The sequence below is a fragment of the Idiotropiscis lumnitzeri genome, chromosome 21 (assembly GCF_059441095.1).
Source record: "Idiotropiscis lumnitzeri isolate Australia: NSW breed Sydney's pygmy pipehorse chromosome 21, RoL_Ilum_1.0, whole genome shotgun sequence".
In the NCBI taxonomy this organism is placed as follows: Eukaryota; Metazoa; Chordata; class Actinopteri; order Syngnathiformes; family Syngnathidae; genus Idiotropiscis; species Idiotropiscis lumnitzeri.
The window spans coordinates 8,083,287-8,099,785 of NC_142411.1; the positions used below are offsets into that span (position 1 = coordinate 8,083,287).

At 39.8% G+C, this 16,499-nt stretch overlaps 2 protein-coding genes across 3 annotated transcripts in view; one reads left to right on the forward strand and one right to left on the reverse strand.

Annotated features, from left to right (window-relative positions):
• On the reverse strand, positions 1-13,085 carry LOC148316827 (uncharacterized). Of its 2 annotated transcripts, XM_088285677.1 has the most exons (7): positions 12,732-13,085; positions 11,222-11,273; positions 8,722-11,149; positions 8,145-8,285; positions 7,808-7,888; positions 7,189-7,324; positions 1-100 (listed from the first exon to the last, which is right to left on the reverse strand). In XM_088285677.1, the coding sequence occupies exons 3-6, from the start codon at positions 11,141-11,143 to the stop codon at positions 7,206-7,208; spliced, it is 2,763 nt and encodes a 920-aa protein (XP_088141803.1). In that variant the 5' UTR covers positions 11,144-11,149; positions 11,222-11,273; positions 12,732-13,085; the 3' UTR covers positions 1-100; positions 7,189-7,205. The 2 variants fall into 2 exon arrangements, with proteins under 2 accessions (XP_088141803.1, XP_088141802.1); XM_088285676.1 differs by lacking the exon at positions 1-100 and having other exon boundaries at positions 6,950-7,324.
• The window catches only part of vsnl1a (visinin-like 1a), a 19,035-nt gene continuing 15,585 nt past the window's right edge, over positions 13,050-16,499 (forward strand). Inside the window, exon 1 of the mRNA XM_088285678.1 lies at positions 13,050-13,311. The gene's annotated coding sequence lies outside the window, so the exon portion shown is untranslated. The remainder of the gene's footprint in view (positions 13,312-16,499) is intronic.

Below are 16,499 nucleotides of genomic sequence, written 5' to 3' on the forward strand. Positions count from 1 at the left end.
TTAGGTTACTCCCTGCCATGCGGTAATCCCAAAACTCCTTGGTGGACACCCATGGTGAGGGTTGTTGGCAAGTTGAAGATAGCGGCAGCTCTGATGGTCACTGAGGCAAAAACCCTTGTGTCAACACTGTACTCCTATATCCGGGATACCGAGTCCTGCCCTATCTTATCTCAGAGTTCTAAAGGTTTTAGATGTTGTGGGGCTGTCTTGGTTGACACGTCTCTGTTACATCGCCTGGAAAGCAGCTCTAGATTGGTAGAACCGGGAATCACACTCCCCAACCATCCTGGTAAGGTCTATTCATAGGTTCTAGAAAGATCCTTGCGGAATCTTGTTGCTTATGCTGAACCAACTGATAAGGGCTGTTTGAACCCAGTAAGACTGAAGTCAAGGTTTGCCCTGCTGTGGCGGCAGTGAGTCAGATTTGTTCCCAGTGAGGGTTGCTGTCACTATAACCGATTCTATTCATTAATTGACAGAATATCTCAATCCAGATAAGGCACTGAGGTTGTTTGGTTTGGAGGTCTCAGTACCACGTCTCTAATTCTTTCAGATGTGGCGATGCTGTCTTCATCAAGCGACAATCTTCAACTCTCACTGGAGTACTTTACGACAGAGTGTGAAGCGTTCACAGGGAGAATCAGAACCTCTAAAATAAAAGCCCTTGGACTCTGTCAGAGAATTGTGGAGTCCCCTATACAGGTCAGGCATGAGGTCCTGCCTGAAGTGAAGAAGTTTAAAGAATCCCGGGGTCTTGTGAGGGAGGAGGTCAACGCACGTATAGGAGCAGTGCGGCTGATTCTGTATCGATTTGTGGTGGTGAAGAATGAGCGGAGTCAAAAGGTAAAATTCCAAATGTACCCGTCAATCTACGTTCTCACCCTCACCTATGTTCACGAGCAGTGACCGAAAGATCATAGATGCAAATGTCTGAAATTAATTGCCGCTGCTGGGCTGCTGGGTTCCCCCTGAGAGTAATCCAGGAGAGATTCAGAGTAGAGTCGCTGCTCTTCTACATTGAAAGGAGACAGATGATTTGGGTAAATCAGGATGCCTCTTCTGGGCATGCCTCACGGGGATGAGGCCCCAAGATCGAGCCAGGATAAGCTTGAGAGACAACTATATGGCTCCCAGTTGGACTAGGCGAAGTGGCTGGGTTCAGTGAAGTCTGGATTTCCCTGGATGTATGGATGGATAGATAATCTGGAAGCGGGCATAGTATACTACATGAGTGATGTGATTCGTCTCATCAAATCAACTTCTGACAATTGAAATAAAGACGGACATTATTATCAGAAATGTGTGTAAAGTGATTTGTTATGCTGCATTGCAGCAAAAGTTCCCACATAGTCTATCTCTCCGAGGAAAGAAAGGAAGAATGGCAAACAAATGTAGTTCCTATCTTAACTCTCCACTCATCAGCACATCAATTCCAGCAGACAAAGATGGATTGATCAGCCCTCACAGTGTGATATACACAAGTATTAAAGAAGATCACAGAGATGTTTTTCAAGCAATCTTAGACTTCGTAAGTTATTAGTCACAGAACTCACTTTATCATTTTTGAGCTTCCCTGTAGAATTTTCTTTTTCTATTTGGCTCACTATATTATTTAATCAGTAGCACTAAGGCTGCTAGCCAAGCATTTCACTTTCTGGACCAGATCAATGCAATTTATTACCCTCTGCGCCAACGCAGACATCAATTTCAAAAACGTCAATAGCATTCTGTGTCCGCTGTTGCCTGCTTCATGATGATATGGACAGATTCACAGAGAATCTTTCTTTTTTTGGGGATAATTCAGATAATCCCCGCAGGGAGCTGGAACACAGCTGATTGAGGATGTGTGGTTCTAGGTCAAAGTATTGACAATCGCTCCTGCAGCGGTCAAACTTACTTAGGTGGACAAACCACCCTGATGGGCAATAAATGAAGAGAAAAATATTTTTTGACCCATTCATTTGTTTGATAAAAAAAATAAAAAATAGAACCATAGTTAATCACTTAAAGTGTGTGGTTTGACCACACACCTACCAGACACACCAAGTGGTTTGTTTCACAAGAGTTTTAGAACTGTTTTTGGTTGACTCAACGGGAATTGCATTTAAAAGTGGATCGCATGTCCAGTGAAAGATGACTTTTCCATTAAGAAAAATCAGATATTGACTGGCAACTACTAATGTCTATTTGGGATCAGAGCAGCATATTATTTACTGTCCATGACTCATGACTAATCCAAAAATACCAAAGAACTTCTCCGACAACTCACGCCAAATCGAAGCACGTCCTCGCATATGTTGTGAAGATGTTGATCTGGGAACCGATGGGGATTTTTGATATTTTCATTCAAAATCACTTCTGAAGCTCCAAAATAACACCACCACGATGATCAGACCCAGAGAAGAACGTCACGTCATTTCAGCAAAATTTTACAAAGCAAGGCGCAAAACTGACGACATACGGAGAAGCACCCACCGGTATGGTACGATTTAGGCTGACTTCTAAAAAAAAACTTATGCTATGCAACAATCTGTGATAATGTCACCAGGAAATAGTTATATAAATATAGTTACATAAACGAGATAGCCTTATGAGGTTTACTACAATAAATTATTTCTTGAGGGACAGAAATAGACACGTCAGACAAAAGTTGTTAATGGGGCAACTACAGAACACAGGCACAGCTCAGGTACCCCGGCCAATCATTTTGTTGTCTATGCTGTATTTACTTTGTTCCTGCTAGCTGCTCACCTGATGCTAACTAAATGACAACGCATATTGTTGCTGAATGTTCGCACAAAAAGGAGCAACAGTGCCCAGAGGACCAGCTCCATGGAGATCAATGAGAGAATCAGTGTTCATGTGGAATGAAAATTAGTCGCGGAGAATCGATGCTGCTCCCTCCTCTTTCCTCCCACAGTTGAAATTAATACACCTAATTAAGTTCAGAGCCGACGCCGCATATGAAACAACAGACGCCGAATCCCTACTGATCAATAGGGCGTCTTAAAAGGATCACCTCACAATCTAAAGATCAACAGTGGTGATGTTAAAATAAAACAGAGGTTAACCTACTGGAGAGTTAAATTGCTGCTTACATGGGGACGTCTCCCGTGTTTCGTTTTGGGGTGTGTTTTCTTTTGGTATTTAATATGGTGATAAAGAAATGTTTTAGTACATGACAAGAGGACAATAAAAAGGTTTCGGGTATTTGTGATCCGTAAACAACAATTTGCATGTACTGCTAAAAATAACTGCGCAAATAGCTTTGTTCCTTCTATTTTTTCACAATTAGCAAAATCAGTTGCACTAAAAAGCACTTGGGAACAATGACAGATTAAGACACAATTATTTAGCCCCAGCAACTCTTTATGGGGGAAAAAATTATAAAAAAAAACAAAACAAAACAAAACGACATACTCGGCTATAGGTTTTCTATGGAGAAAAAAATTATTTAATGTATGTACAGGACGATTTTGTACTGTGAATACTCATAAAGGTACATAAACAGTGCCTTTTTACCTCTGCAACAACTTTACAAATTAAAACATAACAGACCCAAGAGTAAAAAAAAATTGAGATTTATTTAGCGTATTTTCTGAACTATAGATCGCCCCTACTGGTGAAAGAAAAATCCACAGAAAAGCCGCACGGTTGTATTAGCCTCATGGTTCAAAATCTAGGAAAAAAGTAGCAGTTTGTAGTCCGGAGAATACCGTAACTTGTCTTTAATCCTTGATGGCAATGCATAATATGCATGGTGCAATTACTCCCAGCTCATCACCAGAGTCAGCCCTCATTAGCTGCTCCAAAAAAGTTACTTGTTTTAATCTAACATGACTCTTGTACTTGTACCTGACATCTCTTTTGCTAAACCACTGCTGTTTTTAGACTGAGTGACGACATATCTGCAGTCAGAAAACAAGTGAACAAATTGCCTGGCTTGTCCAAAGCAGATTAACACCCTCTATCATGCCCGAGGGGTTGGCTGAGAGGCAGATGCCGATTACTCATTGGTTGCAGTGAATTTATGACAGCCCCTCATTTTCACATCAGCTCACTGGCAAACATTTTGAATATCATTTAGCTTCATCAACCATGTGAACACATTGGAATAACTTTTAAAGACATGACTTCCTCCTCAGAGCTTCATAAATTCTACTGAAATTCAACAGGATTATACTTTTACATTCTTATATTTGAATAGTAATTTGCTGTTCCTTCAAATGTGATCCAGAAGGACAAAGGGGATGTAAATGGGTCGTGTTCAAAGTGTGGGTGGATTAAAACGCATGCAGTCTGTAATGAAGTACCATAATGGAATTATGAGAGATTTTGGCACTTGTTGTTTCAAGCCATTACTAAATGGCCCCCCCACCAACGTTGTTTTATCTGATCCCCCATGCATAACGAATTACAGCGTGGCCTGTTCAGCCCTACGAAGCAAAAACTCAGTGATCTCGTCTTACATTTTCAAGGTGGACGTCAACCACTAAAAAAAGTGAGCCTCTTATAATGAAACAAATGCACTGTAATTAGTAGGAACCCCGTTTAGAAATGAGTTGTTTTATCTGTTGTTACTGTTCTCTTTTTACTATTTTTGTTTTCTTTTGGCCCAAAATGAATCTGTAGGTTGGCATTTGGCAGGAGGAGCTATTGTTGAAAACAAGAAAATCAACACTGAACTAGTTAATTTTGTCCCTCAAGCTCCTGAAAGTTAGAAAACCTATTTAATTGCATAGAAAACCTTATGTAATTAATAAGGAACAATTTCAACCACTCAGTTTTTTTTAATACACTGTTACGCTATACCAACAATCATGTTATCATGCTGCTGTTGCTGACCATCTGGCAGCCGTTCATGAACATCAAATTAAAAACCTCACATATAAACTCTACTTTTCAGTCATACGACTGTAATAAAAATGATTTTCTTTTTTTATGTTATGAGGGCTACAATCAATGCACTGTGTATAAAAGTGCTTACATCTAGTCTCATGTTAATTTTAGTTAATGTGCCTCTGTGCAACAGTCGATAGATATTCTGCGTTGTATTTTTAGTCACCAAGTGGGTCATATAACCCGCGTTTGTGGTCCTGTGATTACTATTGATCGGCACAGGGCAACAAATACATGACTGGTTGGGTTCGTATACAAGTACAGTGCTGTAATGCGTGCTTCAGCCCTGCTTTGTTTGCTGTGCAAAGATGCTGCAGCGTGACAGACAGCTTGATACTGCAACTTTGATGCTATGTACACACAGGTCGTGCAGAGATCTGCTGGCAATGTAAACATACTGTGATAATAAAAGAAGCACCGAGCTGAAACACACACAGCTGACATGTTTTCTCTGCAAAGGAGCGAGTGAACTCATTTCTTACTCCACTGACATTTTTTTGCTTGTTAATTTTCAAAGGAAGCCTGAAGAGTTGTTTTCGGAGGCCTTTGAACCATTTGAGACATTTGCGATCCTGAAGCTTTTATAATGAGCTTTCTAAATACACAAAAGTCGATTCTTGTGGTTGTAGTAGCAAAATGGATGAATAGCTCGTATATATTATGCGTTCTATTGTAGACTTTTTTTTTTCTCTTCTGTGTACTGTCTCCCAGTCTGCTTCCAAGTGCACTTCCGATATGTAGGCCAAGTATAAAATCAAAGATAGTCATGATCGCAATCTAAATCTTATGTAAGGGATTACATGTACATCAAGATGGAAACAGTTTTAGATAACATCACATACTGTAATAGATTACAGAAAAAAGCAGAGATGGGACATTTCGTCCCAGGAATGGACGGTCGCCCATTTTAGGTACAGAGGAAGAGAGTTTTTAAAAAAGGCCGAACTAAGCGAGGCCGGAAGAGGGGTTTTCATCTCTTCAATCGGTCATAACTGGGTCAAACACCGGGTCTATATAATTCAAATATTTGCACTCTGAAATGAAATCTTGCAATGCCCAGTTCAACTGAGAGAGAAAGAGAGATGGAGAGAGAGAGAGAGAGAGAATGAGAGAAAGAGAAGGAGAGAAAGAGAAAGAGAGAGTAAGAGAGTACGAGAGAGAGAGAGAGAGAGAGAGAGAAAGAGAGAGAGAAAGAGAGAGAGAGAGATTTAATTAAATTAATTAGCATTTATTTTGAACAAAGGGATGAAGTGCAATAAATACAGCCATCTCTACAGTGCGACCGAGTCCGAGCTCATCTGTGAATTTATGTGAGAAAGGTTCCGGTACGATCTGTAACTATATGTGTTTGGTGTTGTTCGGGGGTTAAAAGCATGTTTATAATATATCCATGAAACAAAAGCATACCACAAAAGCTACACTTACTTTTCTCACTAGTAGAGAGAGAATGCAGAAGAAAAACACTAAAATAATTCAAGTTTATCCAAACTCATTGAGAAAAAAGATAACAATCGGACTTGATCCAAAAAAGGCTACTAATAATTACATTTTAAATGAATTAATTGAAAAAGCACCTTGAGACGCAAAGTGAGTTGTTTTCTTGACACAAAGAACTTTGTCATCTTGCTGTTTAAACTTTGGAATTTCTTAAAAAAAAAAATAATGAGACATATAATTATTATGAGGCTTTTCTCTATCTTTTAGTTGCTCTCCTGTTGTGACGATACGTACAGCACTTTATGATGCAACTTTAAGATGCCGTTTATGCTAATATCAAATTCCCTGAGACGGAAACTCAACTCCAGCTAACCTCCAACAGAATTCCTTGAGGCTATATTGTCGAGCTCTTATAATGAAAAACAAAACAAAACAAAAACAACACATAAGGACAGAAAATATCACACTTAGCTTGACTATGTGCGCCCACGCGCAAGTGGAACAAGTTGCATATTGTATAAAAACACCTACGGGAAAATACACAATAGCCAAGTGCTGTAGTCGTTTTGGATTTCATGAACCACAAATGAGATGTTTTATTTAAATATGAACTTATTTATGAATAATATGAATATTTCATGAGGTCAACAAGAGAGACATTTTAAAACCACGACCAAGGTTCAAAAGGATTATTAAAGAAGAATAAATATCTGGAACGATATTAAAAACAGGCAGTAATAGCTGGTATTGGAAATGCAAATGTGTGATATAAACAAACTTACTGCAACACGCACACACAACTGCACAATAAATCAAATCGTCCCTGTGAACATTTGAGAAGTCTTCGCTCACCCTTCATTTTTTGTGGTTTACTTGCACGGATGGAAACGGTGCAGAGATTTGGGCTTGGCTCTTTTGGACAGTCCGAGTCGGATTGGCCGTGTGCAGGTCCTCAGGGGCTGCAGTCTTTTGGCCTCCCACAATGATGCTGGGCACAAAAGCAAAACGTAACAGATGAATCGGCCCTTTGAGATCTGCATTTCTTTTGTTGCGTGTACTTTAAATGTGCGTGATGGCATTGGATACTTTTACTTTCATTAAGCGTGTCCTGCTGCTGTCAGCATCGTATTCATGTTAGTTTGAAGTTCAATTGTGGGTATTTGGCTTATTTTTGACAGTTACAAGAAATGGACCAACCTCCTCAGTGGTTGTTAAGAGAACAGCATTAGATGAAATAGTGCACACAAGTTTTGTGACACGGTTGAAGAAATATGACTCCTTTGACCTGAGCAGTATGCCGTATAGGAAATGACCACTTGTGGTAATTGCATTATCCCAAGATTAAAAACCCCAAAATTGTTTTGGAAAACGTTGAAACAGTGAATGGAACCAACTTTCAAAAGGGAAACCCATCACTGTGATCGTAACAATTGTCGCGACCTTTGGATTAAGATTGCGATCACTGACTCACCGTGGCTTTGTGGCTGCGTGAGAGGCGGACACATGAAGGACGGCGACCACGCTTTCCTTTTCAGCTCAGTCTGCTGGGTCTCTGCAAGCGACATATTGAAAGTGAGACACAGCCAGGGATGAGTGGCTAATCCTATTTTATTTGTTATCTGTTCCTCATACAATGTGACTCCATTCACTCCAGTGTTATCATTTCACTGCAGGTAACCGAGGAAGGGGAATGAATTTCTGAATGCTGACAAGAGGCTAAAATGTTTTTTTTTTTCCTGAATGAACCTTTTAAAAAAAGATACCCTTTTAAAGAAGTAACCTAGTTCAGAGTTGAAATGAAAATGAACCTTTGTGTTTCTCCGCAGCATGACTTGATGCTTCAGGGGACATGTGGTAGCTAACGGGAACTTCCTGTTCACCTCCAAGGCTGCTTCTACAAGCTTCTGGATCTGTTTCGCGTATTTCCATGCTGTGATCTTCTTCAGGACCTAAATGTAAATATACAGTAAGTGAAAATACAATTTGAGATTTAAGAATGGACTGAGGAAGAACCAAAGTTTCTGTGTGCTTTGGGTCTGAAGACACCATTAACTACACACCATATTAAAGAATGAATATAAAAATTTTCATTTAAAATTTCACCCAAAGCCCTACAACATTGTGCTTAATTAAGACAGATCCTTCCAACTTGCATTTTTTGATGATTTGTGTGACTTAAGAAAGAACAGGAGTGTCTCTGCAACAGTGGCCTTAGGCCAATAAAATATAACAACTTTAAATGGAAAATGTGTGGCCAGTTAAATGGAATACTAAAAGCAGTTATGATATCAACAACGGTCTTTGAGTGACTGTCTCAAAGGGAATGTTCCTAATCGTCTTGGGCCACTGAGGAGAAAAAGCTCAATTGAAATGAAATGTAGTTACCTAAAGTTGAATCTTTGTGTAGCGCCGGTTCTGGGCTGCGGCGACATTTGTGACATTTGCTCTCGCAGACTTCATTGCACAGCACGTCCCCACCCTGCTCCAGCGCCGTCTTATTGTCACATGCAATTTCACTTTTACAGATATCAAAATACACGTTTAGTTCCTTTAAGACCATGTCAAATTCTTTTTTCATCTTAAACTCCAGGCACTGGATCGGGTCAGGGGGTGGCCTCTTGTTCACGGTCGAATCATTGGAAAACTCAGACGCAATAATTTCCTCCCCTGATAAACCTTGAGTACGGTTGGCTAAGTCCTCAATGTAACACTCAGCGCTGCCACCACCTCCCTCATGGACTTGGTCCTCCTCCATCTCTTTCGGCATCTCCGTATGTTTACCCCCTGCTTCGAGCACGGAGTGGTCCATTTGTGGGGATTTCATCAGCTGCATGGCCAAGTTGCTGTGAGGACAGGAGTTCCTTTGGACAGCATCATCATCATCTGGCGACAGTTGGATCTTGTGGAAGTTGTCAAAGCCCCCTGGTGCGTGGGTGTACAGACCAAAAGGAGAAGGCAATGGGGAGAATCGGTCCTCACAGTTTTGAGCCATGACACAATCTGTGTTTTGTGAGTCGTGTCCGGGGCTGAATTCAAGAGGGCCCGGTACAACGGCATCACTTAATGGAGCCAAAAGCTCATCTTTAAACTCCAGCATCTCCACTGTTTGTTGGTTGTCAGGGAAACTACAGGATGTGATGTCATGTATAGCTTCCTCCTCTAGTGTTCGTTCACTCATGTCCTCATTGCTTGATGCATTTTGTTGCGAAACCAACTCGTCTGATTTTATTTCACCCGTCATTTCTTTTGGCTCATCCCTTGCGCCGGCTCCAGGTAGTGAATGTTTAACATGCTGGGCCTTCAGGTAGTGGTAACTGACAGCTAAGCAGCTGGACTGCTCTTCCAAATGTTGTCTTCCATCCCCAGCTGGAGGAGGCTTTGTAGTGCTTTGTGGACTGATGCTCGGACTTGATGTCAGATGACAGCTGCCTTCGTAGCCACATGTGTCGCACATTCCAAAGGAGGGAAAAGAAAATGACTCACTCAGATTTTCTTTTTTGTCTTCATGCTGTTGTGGGCTGCTCTGGTCAGGAGACTGTGCCGACTGATCCGAAGTCGCCTGGAATGTTCTGGCATCAAATGTGGGAGGCAGGGGTATTTCCAGCTCACAGACTATTACGGATGGAGGTAATTCTTCACCTGCGATGCTCTCAGAGTTACAGCAATTCCCCTCAGCCTCCCTGACAGTTTCGCTCCTGACTGCAAGCTCAATTACTCTACGAGGGTCTGCATCATTATCTCCTTCAGCAGACTCTACACTGATTTTCGCAGACATGTGATTCTCTGGCGTATGATGAGCTCTTTCCCTCTCTATATCGGCAGCCGTCTCACCATGCTCTCCTCTTGCCCGTCCGAACTCGTCAGGGCTTCCTGTCTCAGTTGAAATGAACTTGGCTGGTGTAGCGTGGTCAGAGATAAGTGACACCTCAGTACATTCAACCGGAGTGGCGATGTCGCTAGTTCCTTGGTTAGCTTGGTCATTTGTTTCCCTGTCACACACAGCATGACGATCACACATGTCCAATTTGGTTTTATCCTCTGCCAACATTACGGGAATGTCCTTATCAGGTGGAGAGACAAATAATTGAAACTCGTTAATGTGACTGAGATATTTCTCTCCCTCATCCTGTCTCACTCCCTGTTGGAAGATAGTATCAGTGAAATCCTCCTCCTTTTGATTACTCTCATCAAATGCTGCAGATTGGCTCCTTGTACTCGAAACAGTGTCATGTCGGTTGGAGTGGCAAGAGAAATCACACTGATGACTGACTTCCGCATCATTTGACAATCCATTTATACAAGGTGAGATGCAATCAGCAGGAGTTTTGTCTTCAAGTGATTTCTCCTGGAGTAGACACTCGAGATGACCGGACATGTCAGCATTGAAGTCTTTGAAAGTGCGAGACCCTGATAACGGGCTTGCGCTGACCTTGTCTAGCTGATCATCCTCTTTCAGGTGAAGGAAGGGACTCGCTTCAGTGGTTACACAGATTTCAGGTGGGTTTGAGATAGTGACTTTGGCCTGAGGCCCGACAGTTACTATAGTGTCTTGAATTTGTTCGCAAAGTTTTTTGTCCTGAATATGTCCATTTTGTTCGATGCACATTAGGTCTGCATCAGTGGGTGAGGTCAAAGATGGGGATCCAAGAGTTTGTAGTGTCAAAACATCTGAGAGGTCATTTGTGATTATATTGTTTTTCGTCGCTGGACTGTCTATTCTTGGTCTCTTGGGGGAGAGAAGAGAACTTTCAATCTCTGTTTCGAGGCTCACACTTCCGTGCACTACGGTATCCATTTTATCTTTCATGGAATCCTGTTAAAAAGAATTAAAATGGAGATTATATGTTGCATATTCAAGATGAGATAAAGAGACAACAATGTTTACCTGTCATTCACTGTTGGGTGAGAAGTCAGAAAAGTAGTCAGCAGCAACAATACTGTTCAAAAGAATATATAGTTTACGTCCATGTCATACATCAAAACATTTTCTTCCTACAACCAAAGCAAAATGTCCAAATATTAGATATTTTAAATGTTAGCAAACAAATGAATTATTTTTTTATTTAAACATGAGTAAATTATTTTTTCTTGTACATAACAACTGCCAACCGTACTAAATTTCAAATAGTCATTTTTGGATAATGCTAGTTTTGCTAAAAAAAAAAAAAAGGATAACACAATGTCTAAAGCAAATGGTTATGTGGCAGATTAAATTGATTGAAACCTCATTCAAATCCTTATAAATACTTAGTGTTCGCTCACTTTTTGCTGGTGATATATTCCAAGCCACAACTTCCCCATTATTGAAGCAAAATAGAGGTTGACCTTTGTTTATTTTTATGATTTACTTATTTTTATTTTATTTTAGTGGGGATTTAAAACTCCATTAAGCCATAATGAATACCACAACAGGATTCACACTCTTCTAAGGCCTTGTTAAACTTATTAAATTACTTTTAAAATGCATACAGAGCTAGTCACTATGGGTAATGAGTTGTCAATTTTCATGGTCTTGGTTTTTGCACAACAAATTTCCCCTAAAAAAAAATAAATATATATATATATCCAATTGTTTTTACTGGTCCTACTTGGAAGAAAAATTGCAAGAAAACAATACAATGAATCCGCAAGAACTAACCGTTTTTAGATTGATTTCAAATGTCTCACACACACACACACGACCACCCTTACCTTGCAGAACAGCAACGTGATGTGTTTTTATATATCCTATTCAGTATTATTTTTCATTGCACTAACTATTCTCTTATTTATCTAATTTATATATTTGTCTGAATTATTGTTGTATTACACTGGAGAGGGGAGCTCTCTAATCTCGTTGCACACTTGAGTACAATGACAATGAAGGGATTTCTGATTCTGATGATTATAAAGTATATGTATACCAAAGCGGGAGCATTTCTATCCATATCTCTTAATGACAATGTTGAAAATATATTCCTGTACTCATTGTTGGGCTAGTAAAAAAAACCACACAATCACATTATTTTTTCAAATTATTAAGTGACCTTATTATCAGCATTTGTTTAAAAAAATATATATTTTTTTAGCTGTGAAGATATTCTGAAGCTACTTGTCTCATTTATCGAGCTTATAGTGAGACCAGCACAGACATAGACTATCACTTGAGGTAACAAATAATGACGTGGACCGAAGCTACAGAGGGTTTTTGCTAAATGGAATGAAATTTAATTTAATTGTAGTTTTGAATACAGTTTGTAGAAACATGGATTTAGAAAAAAAAGTATTGCTAACTAAATCGAGATACTTTTAGGCTACATGCTAACGCACTGTTCCAGTCAAAATATTTTTGACTTTTTATTTATCTATATTACTTCATTTATATTTATTTATACTAACTCACCCACTCAACTTACCTTGAAACCAGCCTGCCAGTTTAACCAGGAGTCTACAACAGCAACCTAACCACTTTAAACTAGTTAGCATCTAGCTTGAAATAGCAACTCGCTCCAGAACCAACTGTGCGGCGAGCACTATGACGTCACAGTATAACTACGCTGGTGTCATATTCGATGTTTGGTGTGCCAAGTGTCAATTTTCGCATTAAAACGCAGTTTAATGCCATTTCATGTCAGGCGCAGCCTTGGGAAACGTAAACGTCAAGTACACACGCACACGCATAGCGAAGATAAGCGCATCTCGCTCTCTCCCTCTCGCTCCCTCCCTCTGCGTGTCTCTTGCTCAGTGCTTCACGGCAGTGTGCGTTTAGCAGCATCATCCTACGCACCTGCAGCGCTCACTGATAATCAAGTATATTACAATTTGAAGGGAAAAAATAACAAAAAGAACGACCAACAAACAAGATAAGACAAGCTTGCGGTTCAACTATAGCGGAGTCTTTCTTCTGTTTTCTTTCTTTTTTTTTCTTTTTAATTGTCCTCGCAGTTTTGGACCTCTCCAGACGTTAGATCGAACTTCCCTCTTCGACTTTTTGAGGTAATAATGTGTCATTCCATTCTTTATTTGTGCATGTCTGTTATTATTTCATGTTTTCCTGCACAATGCAATTTCGTGCGTCATCCTGTCTGCTTCCATTGGAGTAACGTCGGATGATCAGCCGACATTGGCATAAAAATCACAGAACACACTCTTAACCCATGTAGTTAATGTGTGAGTTTTAGTCATAAAATTTACATTTTTATAAGGATCCCTTTACACACTGCAGCCTACAAAAGTGAAGCGAATGCTTGACCACTACACTCTATTATTAGAAATCGTTTACTTTCATTTTAGCCGTAAACTGCAAGTTGGAACTCTTTGTGCGTGCGCGCGTGCGTGCGTGTACGTGTGTGTGAGAGGGATGAAGGTGGATATGAAGTGTTTTCCATAACCTCCATCACTCCATCTGCCACTTTTTTTTGCCAACTGGTGCAGGTTGACCACACCTCCTCATCTTCTTTCATAATGAACGCACCCTTGCTCATTCTGCCTGCTGACAACACATACAGATGCGCACACACTCATGCCCACACACATATGCAAGAACTGTTTCAGAGGCACCATCAACCCACATCGTCCAAGCTTATTTTCCTCTCCTGTTAGGGCTCCTTCTCAAGGTCATCAAGCGAACGATGGTAAGGGAGACTGTGTTATGTAATAGCCATCCCACCGCCTGACTGTAGGGCCGGTCTGCTGCACATTGTTCACAAGGGATGTTAGAACAACCTTAGCAATATGTCTTCATATCCGCATACATGCTGACGACCGTGCTTCATTGTTTTCTCCTTTTTGTCTAGGCTCGAGGGTTTAAGAAGACAAAATGCTGTTTAGTGTGCAGTCATTGTACTGTGGACTTTGAAACTCAATTTTTTTTTGGCCATTCAGGAACAATTTTTTGGTAACTCTGACAAGTTAAAATGGATGCCAAATGACTCACCCAGGTATTCTTGACCATAAAATAGTTTTAGAGTAGTGAAACAAACTTGCACAAATGGATATAGTATTCCAAAAATCACCAGTTAAACTTATGAAGGAAAAGTGTCTGGAAATTCACCTGAAATTCACCTCAGTCGTACCCTATGGGACACGCCCACTGAAAACTTTAACAGGCAGAGTCCACAGCTACAATCTTGAATGAAAAAAATCATTTAGCGTTGAAGGTGTAATGTCTTGTACAAACAAGAAGAATCCATTTGCCCCAAGTTAACCTTTGCGGACTATCATGACATGGAATACTGAGAATTGTGTCACAAAGCTGTGAAAAAAAGTTAAATTACTGTTTATCAATTAATCACCATTGCCTTTTACTTGGTTGTTTAATTTTGCACTCGATGGATGGGCAGGACTATCATCAATGTGATGGTTTTATGATAATGTTTATATTCACCGTAACCTTGTTAACATTGAAATGAACAATTTTAATGTAACAAGGAAAAATAAACACTGTAGGCCATATTTTGTGTCCAGCGCAAAGTGCAAAGTGTGGTCAAACTGCGAACTTTTGGTATTTTTGCTGAGTGCAAAAGAGACGGGTGTGCCGTTGTGGGTGTGAACACAGCCTCCTTACTTATGGGCTTCTCTCATTCCCTTTAAACTCAGTGCAGAAGAGGTACATGGTCTACATGGCTGGAGTCCATGCAGGAGATCGACATGCGCAAAGTACATTCACAGGGAACTGCAATAAGATTTCCATTTGCGAATGATGTCATGTTTGCTAGGCGATCAAAAATGATCACTGTGACTTGAAGACCGTCTTCCATCCCGATCATTCGTGAACCTTGTGTTATACTTACGTTTTCAAATTATCTGCTACATTCCTGGGAAATCACAATTGTTCCATCACAGGTGCGCTACATGAACAACGTGCAACGGCTTATATATTATGTTGATGTCGTCTGTTGCGGCAGGCTATTCTTTGGAGTCTATTCAGAGCTCACCTCTTCTAAAAAAAAAACACATCTGTCTTCTGGCAGCTGCTGCCTCAAAGCTCGGGCCATCTCGTCTGACAACAAAGAGTAACAGGCTAAACGCTGTCATGACATGATCTGTTTTCACCGCTGCACCATAAGTCAGGATATTTTTTAACTGTCCTCCCAAGTTTGCTACAATATAACCTGAGCGTGATTCACTGCTGAAGTGATTGCTCGACAGTAAGCCTTATAGGAAGTTCATCTGTTGGAGCTTGGTTCAGTTTTTAGTTTTTTTTTTTAGTCAAGTAAAGGCGGGAGTGGGCAATTCCAAAAAAAAAAAAAAAAAAAAAAAATATATATATATATATATATATATATATTTATCAAAATCGTTATTAAGACAGTTGGACAAGAGGAATATAATCTGTGAAAAAAAAAAACATCTTGTGCCTCAAATTTGATTTACAGTACAAAAAAACAACGAATCAGAGACAAAGGTACAACTCAGTGGCCTCACAAAAAAAATCAACTTTAAACCGATAGCATTTCGTGTTACAGTAATATTCAACACATTTTTGTCAGAAGTGAAAAAAAATGAGTTCTGCATTCATGAAAACATTATTTCTGTGCTGCAAATTTATGCAACTGCAAGTGACTGCATCATCACCCAAATGAATCCTGCTTTCGCTTTATTTCATCGGGCAAGTTATTCTATTTGTACACAAATACATCAGATACCAATTTATTTTTCATTCTCATTTCATCAAGAAAATATCACGCATCTCTGACTTCTCTCATTGCAATCAACTCTTAAGCGGTGACCTCAAATAAAGAAGAATAACGTGTTGATTCGCTCAAGTAGCATCATCGAATACGGTGACCTAATATGGTGAAATTCATCCATTTTTAATAGCGTTACTTTGTTTATTGGAATTCAACAGTCTTTTAGGGGTGTTTCATTGGTTTAACCTTATAAGGGCGTAAATATCCTGGACATTCCCCCATCCATCAAAATGCCTTCCATTTGTTGTGCAGGGATTCAAATTAATTGCTTTAAGATAATCCCCACAACAAGAGTCTACTGATTGGAAAAAGAAGGTTTGGAAAGAACCTGTGAGATAAATACATTTTATTGGTTTAACCAAGTAAAATTACAAGGAAGCGCAAAAAGGCTCTATGCCTCACAACTGACTTTATTAATAAACACAAACACATTTGTGTTTTAACTACAAATGAATCAGAATCACTATTCAGTTTTCGTAATAAAAAACACAA